Here is a 17,663-nt window from a genome sequence, read left to right as displayed (position 1 = left end):
CCTCAAACAGTGCTACAGAGACAGGAGAAAGGTGGGAGGAGAGAGACCTGCCAGGTAGGAGGCACTGGAAAGCACAAGTCTCCATGCTTCGGCCCAAGTCCACAGTCAGCACAACATATCTGTGCTCTCCCTCCACTCAGGACTACATCTGGCCCCTTCTCTAGTCCCACCAAGTCCTGAGAGCACTAGTACACCTCCACAGCTCTGACCAGCCTCCCCTGGGGGGATCTTCAGAGCCCTCCCTCACCCACGGGCCCCTAAGCCCCATTCAAGCTCAGCCCAGCGCCTTTAGTCCCTGTCTCAGCAACACTGTTCCAGGAGCACCAGCCTTCAGCTCAGGCATAGTCATCTTTTCGTTGGCCGGGGGCCTTCTTGGTCCAGGTCATGGACTGACTGCTTGGTTTAAGACCTGCCTTGTCCCCATGACTTTGACTGATGATCTGGACTCCTGGTTGAACCTGGTCACTATCTCTGGGCCAACCTGGCCTCAGGTGCTGTGGGACTGGCTCCTGGCTGCTGTGTGATCAGTCTTGGCATCCCATCCTTTAGGGGGCAGCTGGTTTTTGCTCTGCCTTGAGAGAGTTTAGATCTGTGAGCTGCTGGCAGCCCTCGAGACCCTGAAATACCTCCTCTCCTCTCCAACCACGCCCTGAAACTTTCCACACTGGCTCTTACTTAGCACCCAGTCTGCCCAAGACAGGCACCAGCATGAGCCCCCCTGGAGAACAACTGCACACCACGGAGCAACTCACTGAGGGTGCAGCTTGTAGAGTGTCCCATCCACGCCGACTGTGACCTTGAGGAAGTCCAGCCCGCGGTTCTCCCGGATCTTGTCCACCACGGCTGCCATGCCGGCCCCGCAGAGCTGAGCTGCCCGCCGGGCCACCACCGCACACACTTCCTTCACGATGATGCTGTCGTCACACGTGGACTCCAGGCCGAGATGCTGGAGGATGGAGCGGACTTGGAGCAGGGCCAGGCAGTCACTGGGGAGGACACGGGGGCCAGGCAGCGTTAGGAAAAAGAGCAACTTGGATGTGTGGCTTCCCCCTTCTTAACTACATCTTGCAGAGCCCAGGGACTCGTGGCTTGGGTGACACGGACTGGAGGGACTCTACAGCTCCCCTCTAACCTCAGTGTCCAGACCTGGGTGTGGCTCTGATGTCACATCCTAATCTGTGAGGCTGTCTCAGGACAAAGCCACTGACTTGGAGCATGACAGTTATTTAACCTGTGCTCCCTCCCCATCCAGGCAGAGGGCAAAGAGGCATTTGTGTTCCCACCCCCAGACAGTTTCCTTGTCTCTCAACACCTGTCTCTTACCACTTTTAGACTGGCTCTGAGGAAGGATTTCTGTGCAGAAGGGGCTGTTGGGCGTTGGAATGGGCTGCCCAGGGCAGGGGGGAGTCCCCGGGATCCCTGGAGGGGTTGAAGAGTCGGGCTGAGCCAGCGCTGAGGGATCTGGGGGAGTTGGGAACGGTCAGGGTGAGGGTCATGGTTGGGCTGGAGGAGCTTCAAGGGCTTTTCCAACCAGGATGATTCTGTGAACACTGGCACTGTCAGAGCCACGTGGATTTTGCTCACTTATCTGTATTGCACCACCCTACATCATCCTGGCACCAGACTGAGTGCTTGGGACTGATCCTACAAGCCCTGGGAATGCTTTCCCCAAACTACATCTCTGCTCTGATCTGCAGCTGTGAGGCCAGAGTTGGTGCCCACCCCACCTGTCAGACCTCACCTTTCTATCTGGGACAGGAACTTGGTCTCAAAGATCCCTCTGGTCTTCAGCCTCTCCGAGATCCGTCCCCGGAAGAGCAGCCCTCGCTTGGTGAAATCCATCAGGATGTTTCGGACAATCTCCCCCAGGTACATCCCGCTGATCATCTTCTCAAACCTGGGAAGGAGAGGGCAAGGCACAGGAGAGGACATCAGGACAAGAAGGGACATGGGATCTGGAACAAGATCCCAGCTCTGCCAGATGCCTTTGACCCCTGGCCTGACACCCGGGAGCAAGTCCAGCAGCACGGTCCCCACACCGCAGGCAGGGGACAAGGGACACTTCGGTGTGTTGTGAAGCCAGACTCTGCCCTGCTCATCATCCCCTGACACTCCACCAAGAGGCTGGTGGGGCAGCACTGAACTGTTCATCAGGGGTCCCCTCCCAGCCCCCCAGAGCCACCACGCACCTTTGCTTCCCAGGGTTGAGAGACAGCTCATCCACTGCCAAGTCAAACTCTGTCCGAATGTCATCCAAGCACCCGCTGTCACCAAACGCCCCCCACTCCATGTTGACACACATCCTGCCCTCCTCCCCTTCCACCAGCTCCACGTTCCTCATCTCCTCCATGTAACAGGCGTTGCTGCCTGTGCCTGCAGAGAGAGAAGCATCTTTCAATGGGGCTCTCAGAGAAACAGGGTGCCTACGCAAGAGAAAAGTCCCCGGACACCTCCTGCACCCCACGGAGGCAGGTTTGGAACCGCAGGCAGAGGAACTCCGTGAGAAAGTTTCAGTCCTCACCAACTATCAGCCCAACTTCGCAATAGGGATCTTCGTACCCACAGGTCATCATGGTGCCAACCGTGTCATTTACCACCGCAACCACGTCCAGGTCGAATTCCTGCAGAGGAATAGGATCGTGTGGGTTATTTTGGAGGACACAGCTTGCTACATCTGCTCCCACCACTGGGAAAGGACCTGTCTGCTGAGCGTGGGAGTCCTCCAGGCATGCGCAGACTTCCTGCAGCCCCACGTGTCTGCAGGTGGATGCTCAAACCTCAAAACACCTCCAGCTAGACAACTGCAGAGGAGCTGGCACGCTGGGACAGCCCTGCCAGAACAGCTCCCAGGGCGGGAGCTTTGGGTGGTCTGCGCTGAGGAAACCAGCGTGGTGTCTCCCGAACTCACGGCGAGACAAGTCTGCTCCAGCCCTGGCCAGAAGCCAGCTCTTAGCTCCGGGGGTCAGAAAATCCAACCTCTAGTGATGACTAAGATTGGCTCTTAAAATTCAGACACTCATTAGCCCTGCGCTCAGCCCATTAATTTGCTTTACAGGCCAATTAAAGATGGAAAAGACAGCCGGGATGTGGGAGCAAGCAGCCAGCTTCTCACAGCTACATGGACACTGACCTCTCTCCTGTGAATTGCCTCCTTCAGCAGGTTCACCACATCTTCTCCTTCACAGCCGGTTGCCTTGAAACCTTTTGTCCACTTCAGGAGAATCCCCTGTTGTAGAAATAGCCCACAGTGAATCACCCAGGCAGCTGGGCAGGAGGGACAGCAACCCCACACCCACCAGCCCTCGGCGGGCACTGCCCGGCACGTGGAGGTCAGATCCTCAGGCATGGAGGACACCCCAACTAGGTGGTGTCCAGAGCTCAAGGGATCTGAATTTGCTTTGAAAAGGCAAAGAGCCTTTTCAGAAGCACTGAGCTCTGAGCTCCTGCCTCCCCCCTCTCTTGGGTCTCTATCTGACCCACCACGTGATGCTGGTATGTAGAGTTTCCAGCCAGCCCTGGGTATGGGACACATCTGCTACCAGGTGGGTTGGGGTTACCTCATCCAGGTTGGTTTGCTGGCAAGGGAAGGAGAATGTGAATCCGAGCGGGAGTGATACGCCCTTCATTCCCATGTATTCCAGGAAGTCGGAGATGCAGTGGACAATGTGGTCAAAGAGCTGTGAGTGTGCAAAGCCAAAAGAAGAGGTTACCATCACAGCAAGGAACTCAGTTGGATGCCAGCCTGCCTGACCCGCTGGAGATGTTGATCCTTTCCCAAGCCAACAGGGCTTTGAACAGACCAGGATGCTGCTCAGCTGTGCTATGTGAAGTGAGCAAGTCCAAAACAGCTCCTCTTTCATCCTCTTCCCCACCAACAATGTGGTCACAGAATCCCAGAATCATTCAGGTTGGAAAAGCCCCTCGGGATCATCGAGTCCAACCCTCAGCCCGACTCTACAAAGTTCTCCCCTACCCCACATCCCCCACAGCTCATCCCAACGGCCCTGAAACCCCCCCAGGGATGGGGACTGCCCCCTCCCTGGGCAGCCTGTTCCACTCTCGGACCACTCTTGCTGGGAAACATTTTCTCCTCCTGCCCAGCCTGACCCTCCCCTGTGGCAGTTTCCAGCCGTTCCCTCTTGTCCTGTCCCTGATCCCCTGGGAGCAGAGCCCAGCCCCAGCCTCTCTGCAATGTCCTCTCAGGAGCTGCAGAGAGGGATGAGGGCTCCCCTCAGCCTCCTCCTCCTCACACTGAACACTCCCAGCTCCTTCCCTGCCTCCTCACAGGATTGATTCTCCAGCCCCTCACCAGCCTCGTTGCCCTCCTCTGCCCTCGCTCCAGCCCCTCCAGATCTCTCTTGTACTGAGGTGCCCAGTGGTCATATCACTGTGATCCTTGCAGGTCCCACACTGCACCCAGGAGGGGTGGAGGGTCTAGTGGGGAGGTGACCAGCTTCCCAGGGGTGACACAGAGATCTGGTCCCTCTGCAAGGTATCCCCAGAGTCCATCTGTAGAAATACTCCCAGTCCCCAAGCATTTCCTGGAGTGGTTTGCAAAGCTCTTTCCATCTGCAAATAAGGCTCTGGAGACATCTCTTACTGCTTGTGTTGTGGTTTCTCCATCTGGGAAATGGGGATGATGCTTATCTGCCATTGTGGAGTGTGTGGGATTCAGGGAGGTTCAGCCATGTCTGAGAATAACACAATTTCTAACCTAAAAACCAGTCTCAAGCTTCCTAAAGCACATTTCAAACTCCAGAGCCTTGCTCTAAAGGCAGGAGAGCACCAGCCTTCTCCACTCCTGGTTTTGCATGCGGAAAAGCACAGCAAGGCAAAACCAGCTCCCGTGGTCAGCACTAGTACCTGCCACTTCTGTTGCCACCCCAGGGAAGATGCCTCAGTTTTCCAGCTCCAGCTGCCCATCCTCACCTCCTCTCCCGTCCCCTGCATGATCTCCACCGGGATGGAGTAGATCTTATTGTGCATCTCGACACCACGCCTCATCCCGTTCCTGACACGCACCAGCAGCACACGGAAATTGGTACCGCCCAGGTCCAGGGCGAGGAAATCTCCTTTTTCTGAAACCCAAGAGAGAATTCTTAAGAGAGAGATCCCGACAAGGGGCATCCTGAACGTGGCACAAAGCTGATCCCAATCTGCCCTCTTCCTGGGAGAGGACCAGGAACCACGATGTGTCTGGGAATGGAGAGCAGCAGGAGGGTGATGGACACGTTTGCTCCAGACTCAGGGAGGTCACAGGGCTTCAAGCCAAGGGACAGGCGCACGCCCAAGCCACTGACAGAACTGGGAACACAACCCAGGACAATGGTGGTGAGAAACTTGGGGCAGCAAAAACCACAGTGAAAGCCAGGCTTTGTGTTAAGTCAAGTGCAGAACGTCCTGGAGGTTCAGCCGCTTTTCCCAGTATCATACTGGAGGTTAAAAAACTTTGTGCCACTCCCATCACAAAGAGGGAACTGGCCGTGGCAAAGGCCCCAGCCCTTCCCTAAGCAGTACAGGTGTCAGGAGCAGTGACAGTGGCTCTTTGCCCCGTGCAGGACACACGTGGGCTTATCACAGAATCAAGCCCAGAATCCTCTGGGTTGGAAAAGCCCCTGAAGCTCCTCCAGCCCAACCATGACCCTCACCCTGACCGTTCCCAACTCCCCCAGATCCCTCAGCGCTGGCTCAGCCCGACTCTTCAACCCCTCCAGGGATCCCGGGGACTCCCCCCTGCCCTGGGCAGCCCATTCCAACGCCCAACAGCCCCTTCTGCACAGAAATCCTTCCTCAGAGCCAGCCTGACCCTGCCCTGGGCAGCTTGAGGCCATTCCCTCGGGGCCTGGCGCTGGGGCCTTGGCTCCAGAGACTCATCCCCCCTCTCTGCCCCCTCCTGGCAGGGAGTTGCAGAGGGCCAGGAGGTCTCCCCTCAGCCTCCTCTTCTCCAGACTGAACCCCCCCAGTTCCCCCAGCCGCTCCCCAGCAGACCTGTGCTCCAGACCCTGCCCCAGCTCCGTTGCCCTTCTCTGGCCACGCTCGAGTCATTCAATGGCCTTTTTGGAGGGAGGGGCCCAAAAACACTCACGGTACATCACCTGTCCCATCCGGAGTTGAGCACACGTAGGTGGGCAGCATTTTCACCGTTGCCTCTGCATGCGTCTCCTTGCCCAGCCCATTCTCCATCTCTATCCTCATCCTTTGCTTCACCTCCAGGAGCTGCTCGTGGCTCAGCTTGAGGGCCTCCAGAATCTTCTGCCGTGCCTTGTGCTGGGCAGCCAGTCTGTAGGCCACCGCCGTCACCATGGCTGCCCCTTTGCCGCTTCCGTCTTCTGACCTCGTGAAACGGATCTCGCAGTCCGGCAGCAGCTTTCGCACCGTCTTATGGAGGCGCCGGGCAAAGCTACGGAGGAAGAAAGAGGACTTGAGTCTGCCACCACGGGTGATGGGACCCTCAGGGGTTGTAAATGCCTGGGGCACCTTTGGGATCCCAACGGAGGGGCCCAGGGGAATATTTGAGGACGCTCTGCTTGTGCCAAGCTTTATCCGCTGCTGGCAGGAACAGATTTGTGCTCCCACCCTCTCTCCCCCCCAGCCTTGCCTATCCTCATGGACTCACTGAGGATGCTTCTTGTAGACGGAGCCATCCACGCCGACCGTGGAGCGCAGCCGCTCCACCCCCTTGTTCTCCTTGATGCGTCGCAGCACGGCTGCCAGGGTGGCCCCGCACAGGTTGGCCGAGCGGGTGGAGACGATCTGGCAGATACGGAGGGTGGCCACACAGTCTTCATGAGATGGCTCCAGGCCCAGCTTGGTGAGGATCTCGTGGGCTTTCTGCAGACCTTCTTTCTCCCTGCACACCAATGAACAAAAAAGGATTCATGCCCGGAAATCCAACTTTTTCCATCTGAAGTGTCCTGGTTTGCTCAGCCCGGTGATGGGTCCTGTTCTCCTTCAGCACAGGTGTCAGGAGATGGGCTGGGACCCCAGGAAATCATCCTGATCTTACTTACTTCTCAATAGCAGAGACGTATCTGGTCTCAAAGTGGCCAGTAGTGAGCAGGTCTGGTGTGAGATTTCCTCCAAACAAGAGCCCTTCCTTGGCCATCTTCACCAGGATGAGTCTGACCAGCTCTCCCATGTACATCCCACTGATCATCTTCTCAAACCTGCCGACAGGGGAAGCACAAGATGTGTTTGGCTGCGCGTGCTCTGAGGTGGCCACCGGTTGACCTTAAAAACACTTGGCAGCCTTCCAGGCCCAAATCCAATCTAGGTAATCTCTTTCCAGAGTAGTTTATCCCATCACTGAGAAAATAAAGCCATGTTGACATAACCATCATTCTGCAAGGAGACCTTATGGCTACCTGAAGGGGATCTGTTCGCTTGCAGAGGCCTCCCCCACCAAATCCCACCCATTCTGCCAGAAGCCATCTGGGGAATGGGAGGTCTGTAGGACTTGGATGTGGACATTAGGTGGTGATGTTTGCCCTGGCTGGCAGAAAACTTCACTGGCCACAATAAAGAAACAGAAATCAACACCCTCAAGTGAAAGGCTCAAGAGGGAAGCGGGAGTTGAGTGGTTCAGTTGGGTGTATCAACCCAAATTTGTGATACAGCCCCTATTTGCATTGGTGCGGCTGGCACGGCGGAGGACGCAGTGACCTAGTTAACTAGGACAACCTCTTCAGTCCCACTAACGCCAGCGCAAGGGGAGGACGGACAATGCAGAGCAAACCCTGAGCCTGAGTCAAAGCCAAGAATCTGCTTACAATTGTTTGCCAGGGTTGAGCGAGCCCATGTCTATCTCTTGGTCGAACTCTGTCCGGATGTCGTTGAGCACGCCGTCGTCGCCGAAGGCCCCCCACTCCATGTTGATGCACATCCGACCTTCGTCCCCTTCCACCAGGTCAATGTGCCTCATCTCCTCCATGTAACAGGCGTTGGTGCCAGTACCTGAACCAAGCGTGGGGACACGGTGAGAGAGGGTCCTGCCTCTCCCTTATTCCCCACAATTAGCAACAGTGAAATGCACCATAGAAGGTGAAGATGGAAAAAACAAACACTGGACAATGCTGGTTTTCTAACATCACTATCCCCTTCCTTTTTCACCCAAAAGACCCTGAAACCTGCAAGAAAGGTCTCCTTCTGGAGTTCATGGAGAGATGGACCCTAATTCTCCCCCCTCGCTGCAGCTCACCAACAATGAGGCCAACTTCACAGTTATGATCGTCGTAGCCACAGGTCATCATGGTCCCAACAGTGTCGTTCACCACGGCCACAATGTCAATGTCAAAGTCCTGAGATGGTGGAGAGGAGAGAGGTTGAGTCAACGTGGCCAAAACAAACCAAAGCATCTCTGCTGTCACAGGGGAGCCAACGTGTGGAGCCTTGAGTATCCTGTCCCAGGGAAACGTGTGCCCCTGTCCCACCACCCAGGGAGGTGACAGACCTGCCCAAGTTCTTACCCCTCTTTTCTTGATGGACTTGCGCAGCATCGACACCACGTCTTTCCCCTCCACGCTGCTGCATTTGAATCCCTTCGTCCATGTAACGAGGATGCTCTATGGAGGAACAGCAAGAAGGAATGCTCAGAGGACAGACCCACCAAGCCACGTATCTCAAGGGTTCCCCGGTGCAAGGGCTGGAAGGACACACAAGTCTGTCCCTCCCTGTTATCAGCTTGTGGTACCAGCAATATTTCCGCATCTCTGTGCAGATAAAAGTTTATGGCTGCAACACAGCACACAAGTCGCTCGTTGCTCCTGCCGGCAGGAGAGAATGTGATTCCCATGAGTGGGTTTTATGGAGCCCCGGAGCAAAACCTGTTCCCAAGTGCATGGAGAGCTCCTTAAGCCACCCCTGCGGGATGGGGGGGGGGTCTCGCTGTCCCCTGGGGCCAGAGGCACCAGCTGTCCCCACCCAGGGCAGCCACCGCAGTCACCTGACAGAGGCTGAGCTGAGCCTTGGAGGAAGGCAAAGGACTCGATTCCATCTGAAATCCCCAACCCTAGAGCCCCAGATGCCTTCACGAGGCAAACACCAGCCCTGCCTTACAGATGGGGAAACTGAAGCAGAGAGAGAAGCAAACTGGTCGAGGTCACTGGGGACAGATGCTTCCTCTCCCAACTTTTTTTTTTTTTTTTTTTACAGCCCCCACTTCTACCACGAGGAAAGCATTAATCTTCTTCCTCATTACTTTTGCCAAATCGCTCAGGCACAAGAGCACGACTTGCCCCATCCCCGGTACAAAATGTCGTTGCTGCCACGTTCCCACCTAGGGAGGACGTGCTGGATTGCCAGCGCGCCATGGAGCCGCCCTCCTTTCCAATCCTGCCTGGGAAGCCGGGTGAGATAAGGGCAAGGAAAGCACCAGCCCCCCTCCTTGCCCCCCCCCTCCGCGATCAAGAGCCTGGCAGAGGCCGTGGGTGGCAGGAGAGGAGCCACGTGCCCCGGCCGGGCTCTGCTCGCCGAGGTGTTTAGTCTCCCAGCGAGGTCACCAGCTCCCAGCGCAGAGCCAGCGCGGCTGAGCGGAGCTGACAGCCATCGATTCCCGGCTTGCCCAGGGCACGGCGAGCAGCCGGGGAGGGTGACCCCCCCTCCCTGCGCCGGCTGCATGACGGGGGATGTGATGCTCGGCACGTCTGGGCTGCCTTTGGCTGCGGGCGGCTGGAGCTGCTCTCCCCGCCGCAGCTGCTCTCCTTGAGCTCTGGCTGCAGAGGGGGAAAAGCCGCTTTCTGGGGCGGCATCTGTGCCGAGCGGAACAGGCACCACGTTCCACATCACCTCCCGGACCCCTGCAAGCCCCAGGACACATCCTGTGCTCCCATCAGCACCAAGACCTTACACACTACCCAAACCCAATGAGCCTAATTAAAAGCACAAGCTAAATTACAGAATCCCAGAATCCTCTGGGTTGGAAAAGCCCCTGAAGCTCCTCCAGCCCAACCATGACCCTCCCCCTGACCGTTCCCAACTCCCCCAGATCCCTCAGCACTGGCTCAGCCCGACTCTTCAACCCCTCCAGGGATCCCGGGGACTCCCCCCTGCCCTGGGCAGCCCATTCCAACGCCCAACAGCCCCTTCTGCACAGAAATCCTTCCTCAGAGCCAGCCTGACCCTGCCCTGGGCAGCTTGAGGCCATTCCCTCGGGGCCTGGCGCTGGGGCCTTGGCTCCAGAGACTCATCCCCCCTCTCTGCCCCCTCCTGGCAGGGAGTTGCAGAGGGCCAGGAGGTCTCCCCTCAGCCTCCTCTTCTCCAGACTGAACCCCCCCAGTTCCCCCAGCCGCTCCCCAGCAGACCTGTGCTCCAGACCCTGCCCCAGCTCCGTTGCCCTTCTCTGGACACTCTCAAGTAATTGGTGCAGGTCAGCTACTGCTCCCAGCAAGATCTCAGCCCCATCCCCTGCATCCCAGGCTCAGCCACAACCCTGATGAGGAGACCAGACCTTCACCCACCTCATCCAGCTTGGTCTGGTGACATGGGAAGGAGAAGGTGAACCCAAGGGGGAGCTTCTTGTCTTTGATTTTCAGCTTCTCCATGAAGTTGGCCAAGCACTCAGCGATGTGGTCGAAGAGCTGGAAAAAAAAGGCAAAGAGGAGTGAGCCCTCACCTGGCTGCCCCAACCAAGACGATGCACCAGAGCAGCACCCGCATCCCTGCCTGCCAGAGGGACGGGTGGCCCGTCACCCATGTCATACCTTCCGTGGTCCTCACCTGTCACCCTGCTTGGTGCCAGGGATTAACAGCTCCAGGCAAAGGAAGGCAAGGATCTACCTGGGTCCCGCTGGGCAAGGCAGCAATAGGATGCTGTTCCAACCCCATTCCACAGCTCAGGGTCTTGGGGTGACACCCCCCCCTCCCTTCAGGCAGGAGAGCTGCCCCAAGCCGGAGGGTCCCCCACGAGCAGGGAGCTTCCCGGGAGAGTGAGGTTGGGGGGAGAAAGGGCCTGAACCCACCTGCACCCCACTGCCTCGCATGAGCTCCTCGGGGATGGCGTAGATCTGATTCTCCATTTCGACCTTCTGCAGGCCGTTGTCAGACACCTTCACTCTCAGCACGCGGAAATTGGTGCCACCGAGATCCAGCGCCAGGAAATCTCCATCCTCTGCGGGAGCCCAGACAAGAACAACCCTTTAACTCAGGGGGTCCCTCTTGGCAGCATCAGTGCCTGCACCAGGCAGCCCCGGAGCAGGAGAGGAAGTAACCAGCCCAAGTATGAGGGTAAGGTATGATTTTTTAAATTTTTTTTTTCTTTTTTTTTTTTTTTCTATTTTATCAGAGCTGTGGCTGTATTCCCTGCTCCTCCTCTGCATGCCTGGCACCCCCATAGCTGACAGAGGATCAAAGCCCCATCTTTGAGACATATCCTGATGCCCTGGGTGTGCAGAGGCGGCGGCTGAGCTAGCAGTATATCTGCTGGCAGAAGGAACAGACCCCACCAGCCCCATTCAGAGACAAGCCCATGCCCAAATCGACGGCACTCCCAGGGAAGAAGAGTTCCAGCCTCAGGCTCCATGAGGAAGAAGGCGGCAGAGCTGTTTCTGACCCTATTTGATACAGGATGCTGGTGAAAGCTCCTAAATGTCCAGCCCAGAAGGTTAAAACCCTGCTAGCCAGCTGTTGAAACACTGGAGTTTGACTAAACGTTTGATATATGGAAAAAAAAAAAAAAAAATCCTCATGTTCAGGCTTGGCTGCTGCAGTCCAAGACAACCTCCCCTGCACTGCTCCAGGAATCCCGTGCACTCCTGGCATGTGGTTTCTCGCCGAAGGCAAGATTGAAAGGTGTAAGCAGGAAACCAGTGAGGGAAAAAAAATTCTAAAAGACCTTCCCCAGGCAGATGTGAGAAGCAGAGTTCCTCCGTTGGTGTTGGCCGAGAGGAGACCCGGGTCATGCTGCCTCCAAGACCCAAGGGCTAAGCCCAGCAGGTTTCACCTCCTGTTTGTTTTTATTCTACCAGGCACCAAGGCAGCTCGCTGGATTTCGGACCAACTGAGACCTGGGATGCGGGAAAAGCGCCAAGCTGGCTGTTTTAAATACCTAGCAGTGTGGGGAAAGGGATGGGGGAAAGCCCTCTATCAGCACTGTTTGATTTCTGAATGCATTAAATGTGCTGTGCTGGCTCCCCCGGGCAGATTACAGCGCCCAGGGGCCGCATTGTGCCCGCCGATGCTTTTACAAAGGGGCTACAGTTGAAACAAAAAGTGTGGTTTATTAGTATTCAAATGACACCAGGCCAGCCAGCATCTCCAGTGACTCCAGCTGAAAAGGCAGCTCGCTGTCCAAGCCTGCGGGGCGTCCATCTGTCCTGGCGTCTTTCCTGGGGCTGACCCTCCGAGGACTCGGGGCGAGGGAACTGGGGACAGACTGGGAGCCTGGGCTGAGAGCAGCTTTATAAAGTCCCTCTGTGGCTGAAAAGGTCTATTAAAGCCTCGTGCTCTGAGGAAATGAGACGAGGAATAAGAGGGGTTCAGAGGTCTTGAGCAGCGTTCCACAGCCTTGCGGCTCAGGATGGAAAATTTGGGGAGTGCTGGGGGGTCTGTGCCTCACTCCAAGGGTGATGCAGGGCAGGTTGGGCCCCGGCTCTTGGTGGTACCAGCCCATGCCAAGCCCCCCTGCAATGCTCCGGCTGCACTCCCATATGGGTCACACCCCAAAATCAACCAGCCGGTAGAACAGGGCAGCTACACCACTATTTTAACAAACACTGAAGTTCAGCCAAGTCCCTGCTCAGGCTCTGGCCAACCCTCACCTCTCTGGAGCCACACACACACCCCCTGCAAGAGCCGTTAACCCAGAACCACGGAGCACTTCAAACCTGGAGCCCACCAACGCTTCGCAACTCATCCCTCCTCAAATAGCACCCTCGGCATAGCTCTGAGCGAGGCAGCGTAGCCAAGAGATGTCCACCTCAGCGCTTACAGGCGCGGAGAACAGCACGGGAGCTGGCGGAGCACCAGAGTGCCCGAGCTCATTCGTTGGGGCAGTCAAATCCCTGAATATTCATTTCTCCTCCTCGCCTCCCACCCGCGTTGACCCTTTGCAGGGATGAGGTTTAAACCAGTTTGGCAGCTCGTTTCGCACACTGTCTGCCAGCCACAGGGCATGCCTTGGCCAGGTCTCTTTACACGGACGCTGAACATGCATCAGGAAAACCCTCAGCGAAGCTCCTCACTGTCCTCATGTCACCAGTAAACCCACCGTGGAGGTTCAGACTCTGCCTAAGGATGGGCAGAGCTGGACATGGTGCCTGGCTGGGCACCGCTGGCATCCTGTACTGCCCCAAACAGGGTCAAGCCGTACTCCTGCTTCCCTTGTTGTTGGCACAGATGGCGTTCTGCTTGCTAGCAGAGCATGAAAAATACCTCAGGGGGCTGACAAATACACCAGGGCTAAGGATACTGGAGCCAAGAGGGTCACAGGTTTCTCTGCTCCTTGGAGATAATGTGGGGAGCCCAGGAGGCACAGACATCCCCAAAAAAGAAAAGGCCAAGGAGCCGGGGACAGAGCTGTCCTCCCATCCTGCCCAGCCCTCCCCATGCCTAGTGTTTCACCTAAACCACCCCTGTGAGGGTTTCCATTGACGTGCTGCCCACCGACCCAGCACGAAGCAGCAGCAGGACCCAACCTAACAGCCAAAAATCCCCCTTACAAGCTGCTCAGTGGCCACGGGAGAGGTACAAGTGGTTTGAGTGGCGACTGCTGAGGTCAAGGGGTGGATTCCCAGGCAATCAGCTTTGCAGGAGGAAAAAGGCAGCACAATCTCTCTTGAAAAATTCCCAAGCACTCTGGTGGCATGATGGGCTCCACTGGCCGATACCATGTCTGGGTCCTCCCTCTGATTAGGGCTCCCTCGTTATGTGATAAGATAAAGGCTGCAACGCTGAGCTCAGAAACCACAGCAAGGGCAAACACAAAGCTCTGATTGAAGGGATTGCCTGCTCTCAGCAAACCACCTAAGGGTGTTTAGCGCTTTTAAAAATGCCTGTGCTTGCTGGAAGAAAGCACAGAGCAAAGCTCTGCTGTCCTTAGAAGTACAGCCAGGACCAGGGGGCTGGAGCATCATGTGCAGGATCATGCCCCAGCATCTCAGAGGTCACTCACCCCACACCTCCCGCCTCAGAACTCAAGGCTTCCTATCAACTACAATCCCATTTTTAGGAATCCTCGGTCAAATCGGCTTAATAAAAAATAAGAGGAAGAGAAAAAGCTGGAGTAGGTCGAGGCTCTTTCCCCCCAGGGAGATGCAGAAGGTGGAGGCACAGACCCCAGCGTTCCCCACTGCCACCCCCATCTGCAGATGCCCCTTCCAGCCCTACCCTGCCTCCTTTCAGCCAGCTGAGAGGCTTCAAGCAGAAGGAACATATATAAAAGCCATGATGCTCACATCAGTATCTCCACCGAATTAGTGCTGGAGAGCAGAAAGGGGCTTATGATGAGCATGAAGTACTGGGTTTGCAGCAACAAAAGATCCGGGATTAACCTGGTGGCCTGTTTTGGACAGAATCAGGTCCAGTAAAGAGCAATTACACTGAGCACAGTGAGAGTTGCCTGGCAGCAATTCCCCAACACGATTCCTTGCTGGGGAGTGCAGTAAAGCACTGGGCAAGGGGCATGAATGAAGTTTTCTTTAAAGCCTTTGAAGACCACAGGCCATGGAAGCTGGTTTTCTTGAAGAAACAGCTGGTTATTTGCAGGAACTGAGCCCACGGGCCAAGGGAAGGGTGTTGTAAAGAACCATCCTTGAATTTCCAGGGATTTGATCACCAAAGTCCTGCAGCAGCATCCCAAAAACCCCAGGTCATGGATATCAGCTGCTGGGACTTAACGGAGGATGCATCAGAAGATCCTTGTGTCAACATCAGCATGGAGGAGGAGAGGCAGTAATGCCAGCAAAGCCTGGAAAACCAGGAAAGGAGCAGGGAGAAAGGTGGTGTTTGCACAGAGCGAGGAGAGCCCTTGTTCAGAGTCACTGGGGCTCCAAGGAAAAGCTTATCTGGGGTCTGTTCCCCCCCCAGCCTGCAGTGGGGTGCCCACCACCTCGCTGCAGGCACAGCACAGCAGCGTTTTGATGGGTGCTGGGGCCAAGCCAAGCAAGAAAAGTTGATTTTAGGAGAGATCCCATATCAGAGGCAGAAATCCCCCCTGCTCTTATCACGCTGCCTTAGGAACAGCGAAGCCACCAAGAGCCAAAGCCAAGCGGCACGGGGGAGGGTGGAGCGGCCGGGAGCCGGGTCTGGGTTTTGACTCCAGCCCGCAGATGTGACCTTGTACTTCTCTCAGCGCCTCTCATCCGCCTGGATCCCAGGGACCTGCCGGCTGCACATTAAACAGGGCATAATCCCAAAGCAGAGACAGCTCGTGCTATAGCAAGGAGCAGCAGGGATGCTTTGCAGGAGGAAGGTGCAGAGCCCTGGAGCTGGTGTAGCACGTGGATACGGCACAGCCACAAGCAGGGCTGGAGCGGAGGGATAACCTGCCGAACGGGTGGGAGGCAGCTGCTGACACCCAGAACGGGTGGGAGCAGGACTTCGTGCCCAGCTGAAGTCAGACTTTGCCCAGAAGTTGCAAAAAAACAAACGTGGAAGAAGACAGGACGCACCCCTGGACGTTGAGCTCTTCCTGAGCTGCTGTCACAGCATCTCAACACAAAGTGACGTGCCCGGGGAGCTGGCAGTGAGCCCCACCACAGGCTGGCCCTCGCTCACCCCCACAGCCCCAACGTGCCACCTTCCAGCCACCACCTCCAGAACCCAAGAGCAGAGACGCCAATGACGCTCACAGCCTGGATCCAGCTGGAGCCGTACAGGGAATCCCAGCTCTTGGCTTTCCAGGACTTGCTCAAAAACCTCCTGCTTTCCAGTCCCTGGGCAGCTGCAGCCCCGTGACTGCCCCAGCATCCCTTTTGCATAACATTTTCCATGCTGCTGTGCTCCTTCTCCCCGCTCCTCTGAGCATGCTTTGGGTGAGAAATGCCAGCTGGGACACTGGAGAAGCTGCAGACCAGGAGGACACAGTGAAGGAAGCCAAGGCTCGGTCTTGTAAGGACAAGGAGAGGGATTACACCTCCTCCCCAACATGGGTCAGGGTGCTGAGAGCTCTGCTCCTGCCTCTCGGGAGCTCTGACACACGCTCCGCCAGCACCCAGCACCTTTGGCTGCAATAGTTCCCATGCCCAGGGGCAGCATTCTGGCTATCCCTGTAATTAAAAATATTCTTAAACATTTAAATAGATTGAAATCTCGATCCGGGGGCAGGCAGCCAGGTCCAGCTTTTGGTGTACGTGCACTGGGGGGGGCGAGCACACAGGGTGCAGCAGGCAGGATGGCTCAGGGTGCTTCAGCACTTAAAGAGGGCTTATAAGAAAGATGGGGACTGACTTTCTAGCAGGGCCTGTAGCAGCAGGACGAGGGGTAATGGTTCTGAACTAAAATAGAGTAGACTCAAACTACTTAGGCAGAAATTTTTTAGTGGTGAGACACTGGCACAGGTTGCTCAGAGGGGTGATAAATGTCCCATCCCTGGAAACATTCAAGCCCAGGTTGGATGGCTCTGAGCAACCTGATCTAACTGACGACGTCCCTGCTTGTGGCAGAGGACTAGATGTCATTTAAAGGTCCCTGTGATGCCTGTGACTCCCCAGGGACTTGTCCACTCAGACCTCACCAAAATGTTACCAGCAAACACCCACCCAAAGCTGGTCAGTGATGCAGAACTTCAGCTCATCACCTTGCTCCTTGCCTCAAGAGACCAGACAGGCAGCAGCAATGGGGTTTTTATTTTTTTGGCTGTTTGAGCAGGACTCCCTCTCGGGTACACCCTGTTTAACACTATCACTCAACCAGCAGCTCACACTGGCTTGGCGTGCTTCTCGGGAAAGGAAACTCCAGTCTACCCAGTGGCTGCCCACTGAGGCCAGGTCACTCAAGATCCCAGCCACAGCATCTGCTGGGACCCGCTCCCCTCCAGAAGCCAGGTTTGAAAACACAACAGTGGCAGAACAGATGGACAGATGGGGATGGGGAGGGAAGGGCAGACAAGTCTTTCCATCAGCTCCCTTCCTCTTTATCCACCTTTCCTGCTGGCTATGTCTGCCACCGAGGTTTTGCAAGGACCCTCATGAAGGTGCCGACACCAGAGCCACCCCAACTCTGAGCAACTGCAGCCAGTGGGACCGGCCAGCCCAGGGAGTTTCCCCGGAGCTGCTGCCAGCCCAGATGTGGGGCTAGGCGCAGGTCTGGCTGCTCGGGGCTCTGCATCCCTCCCTGCCCTTCAGCAGCCAGGACCCTCCACCAGCTTCGAGCACAGGAACACTCAGCAGGTCCCAGGTGCATCTGCACCCCGCTGTGTGCTGGCGGGCAAGGGGCGATGCCGCAGGGACCACCACAAAGCTCCTTCCCAAAACATCAAGCTAGGAGAAGGACTCACAAGGAAATTTCCCATATGGATGCTTGAGGAAGCAGATTTTTGGGTTGAGACAAGCAAGCCAGAGCCTGAAACGGGGATGTAACAGGGATACGTCCGGCCGGAGCAGGCAGAAAGGCCACATTGTGAGAAGCCGAGTCTGGAGAGCCCCCTTCTCCTCCCACGGCCCTCACGGCATTCAGACAGTGGCTGGCACCGCTGCCCGCTTCAGCGCTAATGAAATTTGATGAGCCGGACC

The 17,663-nt window shown here is 56.4% G+C and overlaps 1 protein-coding gene across 9 annotated transcripts in view; it reads right to left on the bottom strand.

Annotated features, from left to right (window-relative positions):
- LOC141971164 (hexokinase-2) overlaps positions 1-17,663 on the bottom strand; it is a 38,400-nt gene that overhangs the window by 4,642 nt on the left and 16,095 nt on the right. For 3 of the 9 annotated variants that reach the window (XM_074928320.1, XM_074928319.1, XM_074928321.1), the window contains exons 3-17: positions 10,956-11,104; positions 10,455-10,574; positions 8,466-8,561; positions 8,198-8,297; positions 7,770-7,953; positions 7,011-7,166; positions 6,617-6,850; positions 6,096-6,400; positions 4,930-5,078; positions 3,558-3,677; positions 3,131-3,226; positions 2,522-2,621; positions 2,190-2,373; positions 1,742-1,897; positions 753-986 (exon numbers count right to left, since the gene is read on the bottom strand). In XM_074928320.1, the coding sequence (XP_074784421.1) occupies positions 753-986; positions 1,742-1,897; positions 2,190-2,373; positions 2,522-2,621; positions 3,131-3,226; positions 3,558-3,677; positions 4,930-5,078; positions 6,096-6,400; positions 6,617-6,850; positions 7,011-7,166; positions 7,770-7,953; positions 8,198-8,297; positions 8,466-8,561; positions 10,455-10,574; positions 10,956-11,104 (2,383 nt within the window). The remainder of the gene's footprint in view (positions 1-752; positions 987-1,741; positions 1,898-2,189; positions 2,374-2,521; positions 2,622-3,130; positions 3,227-3,557; positions 3,678-4,929; positions 5,079-6,095; positions 6,401-6,616; positions 6,851-7,010; positions 7,167-7,769; positions 7,954-8,197; positions 8,298-8,465; positions 8,562-10,454; positions 10,575-10,955; positions 11,105-17,663) is intronic. The other 6 variants (XM_074928325.1, XM_074928326.1, XM_074928324.1 and 3 more) reach the window with 6 other exon arrangements.

This window comes from Athene noctua, chromosome 28 (assembly GCF_965140245.1).
Source record: "Athene noctua chromosome 28, bAthNoc1.hap1.1, whole genome shotgun sequence".
Taxonomy (NCBI): Eukaryota; Metazoa; Chordata; class Aves; order Strigiformes; family Strigidae; genus Athene; species Athene noctua.
Note: the sequence above shows the minus strand (reverse complement) of the source record. Positions and strands in the feature narration are given on the sequence as shown.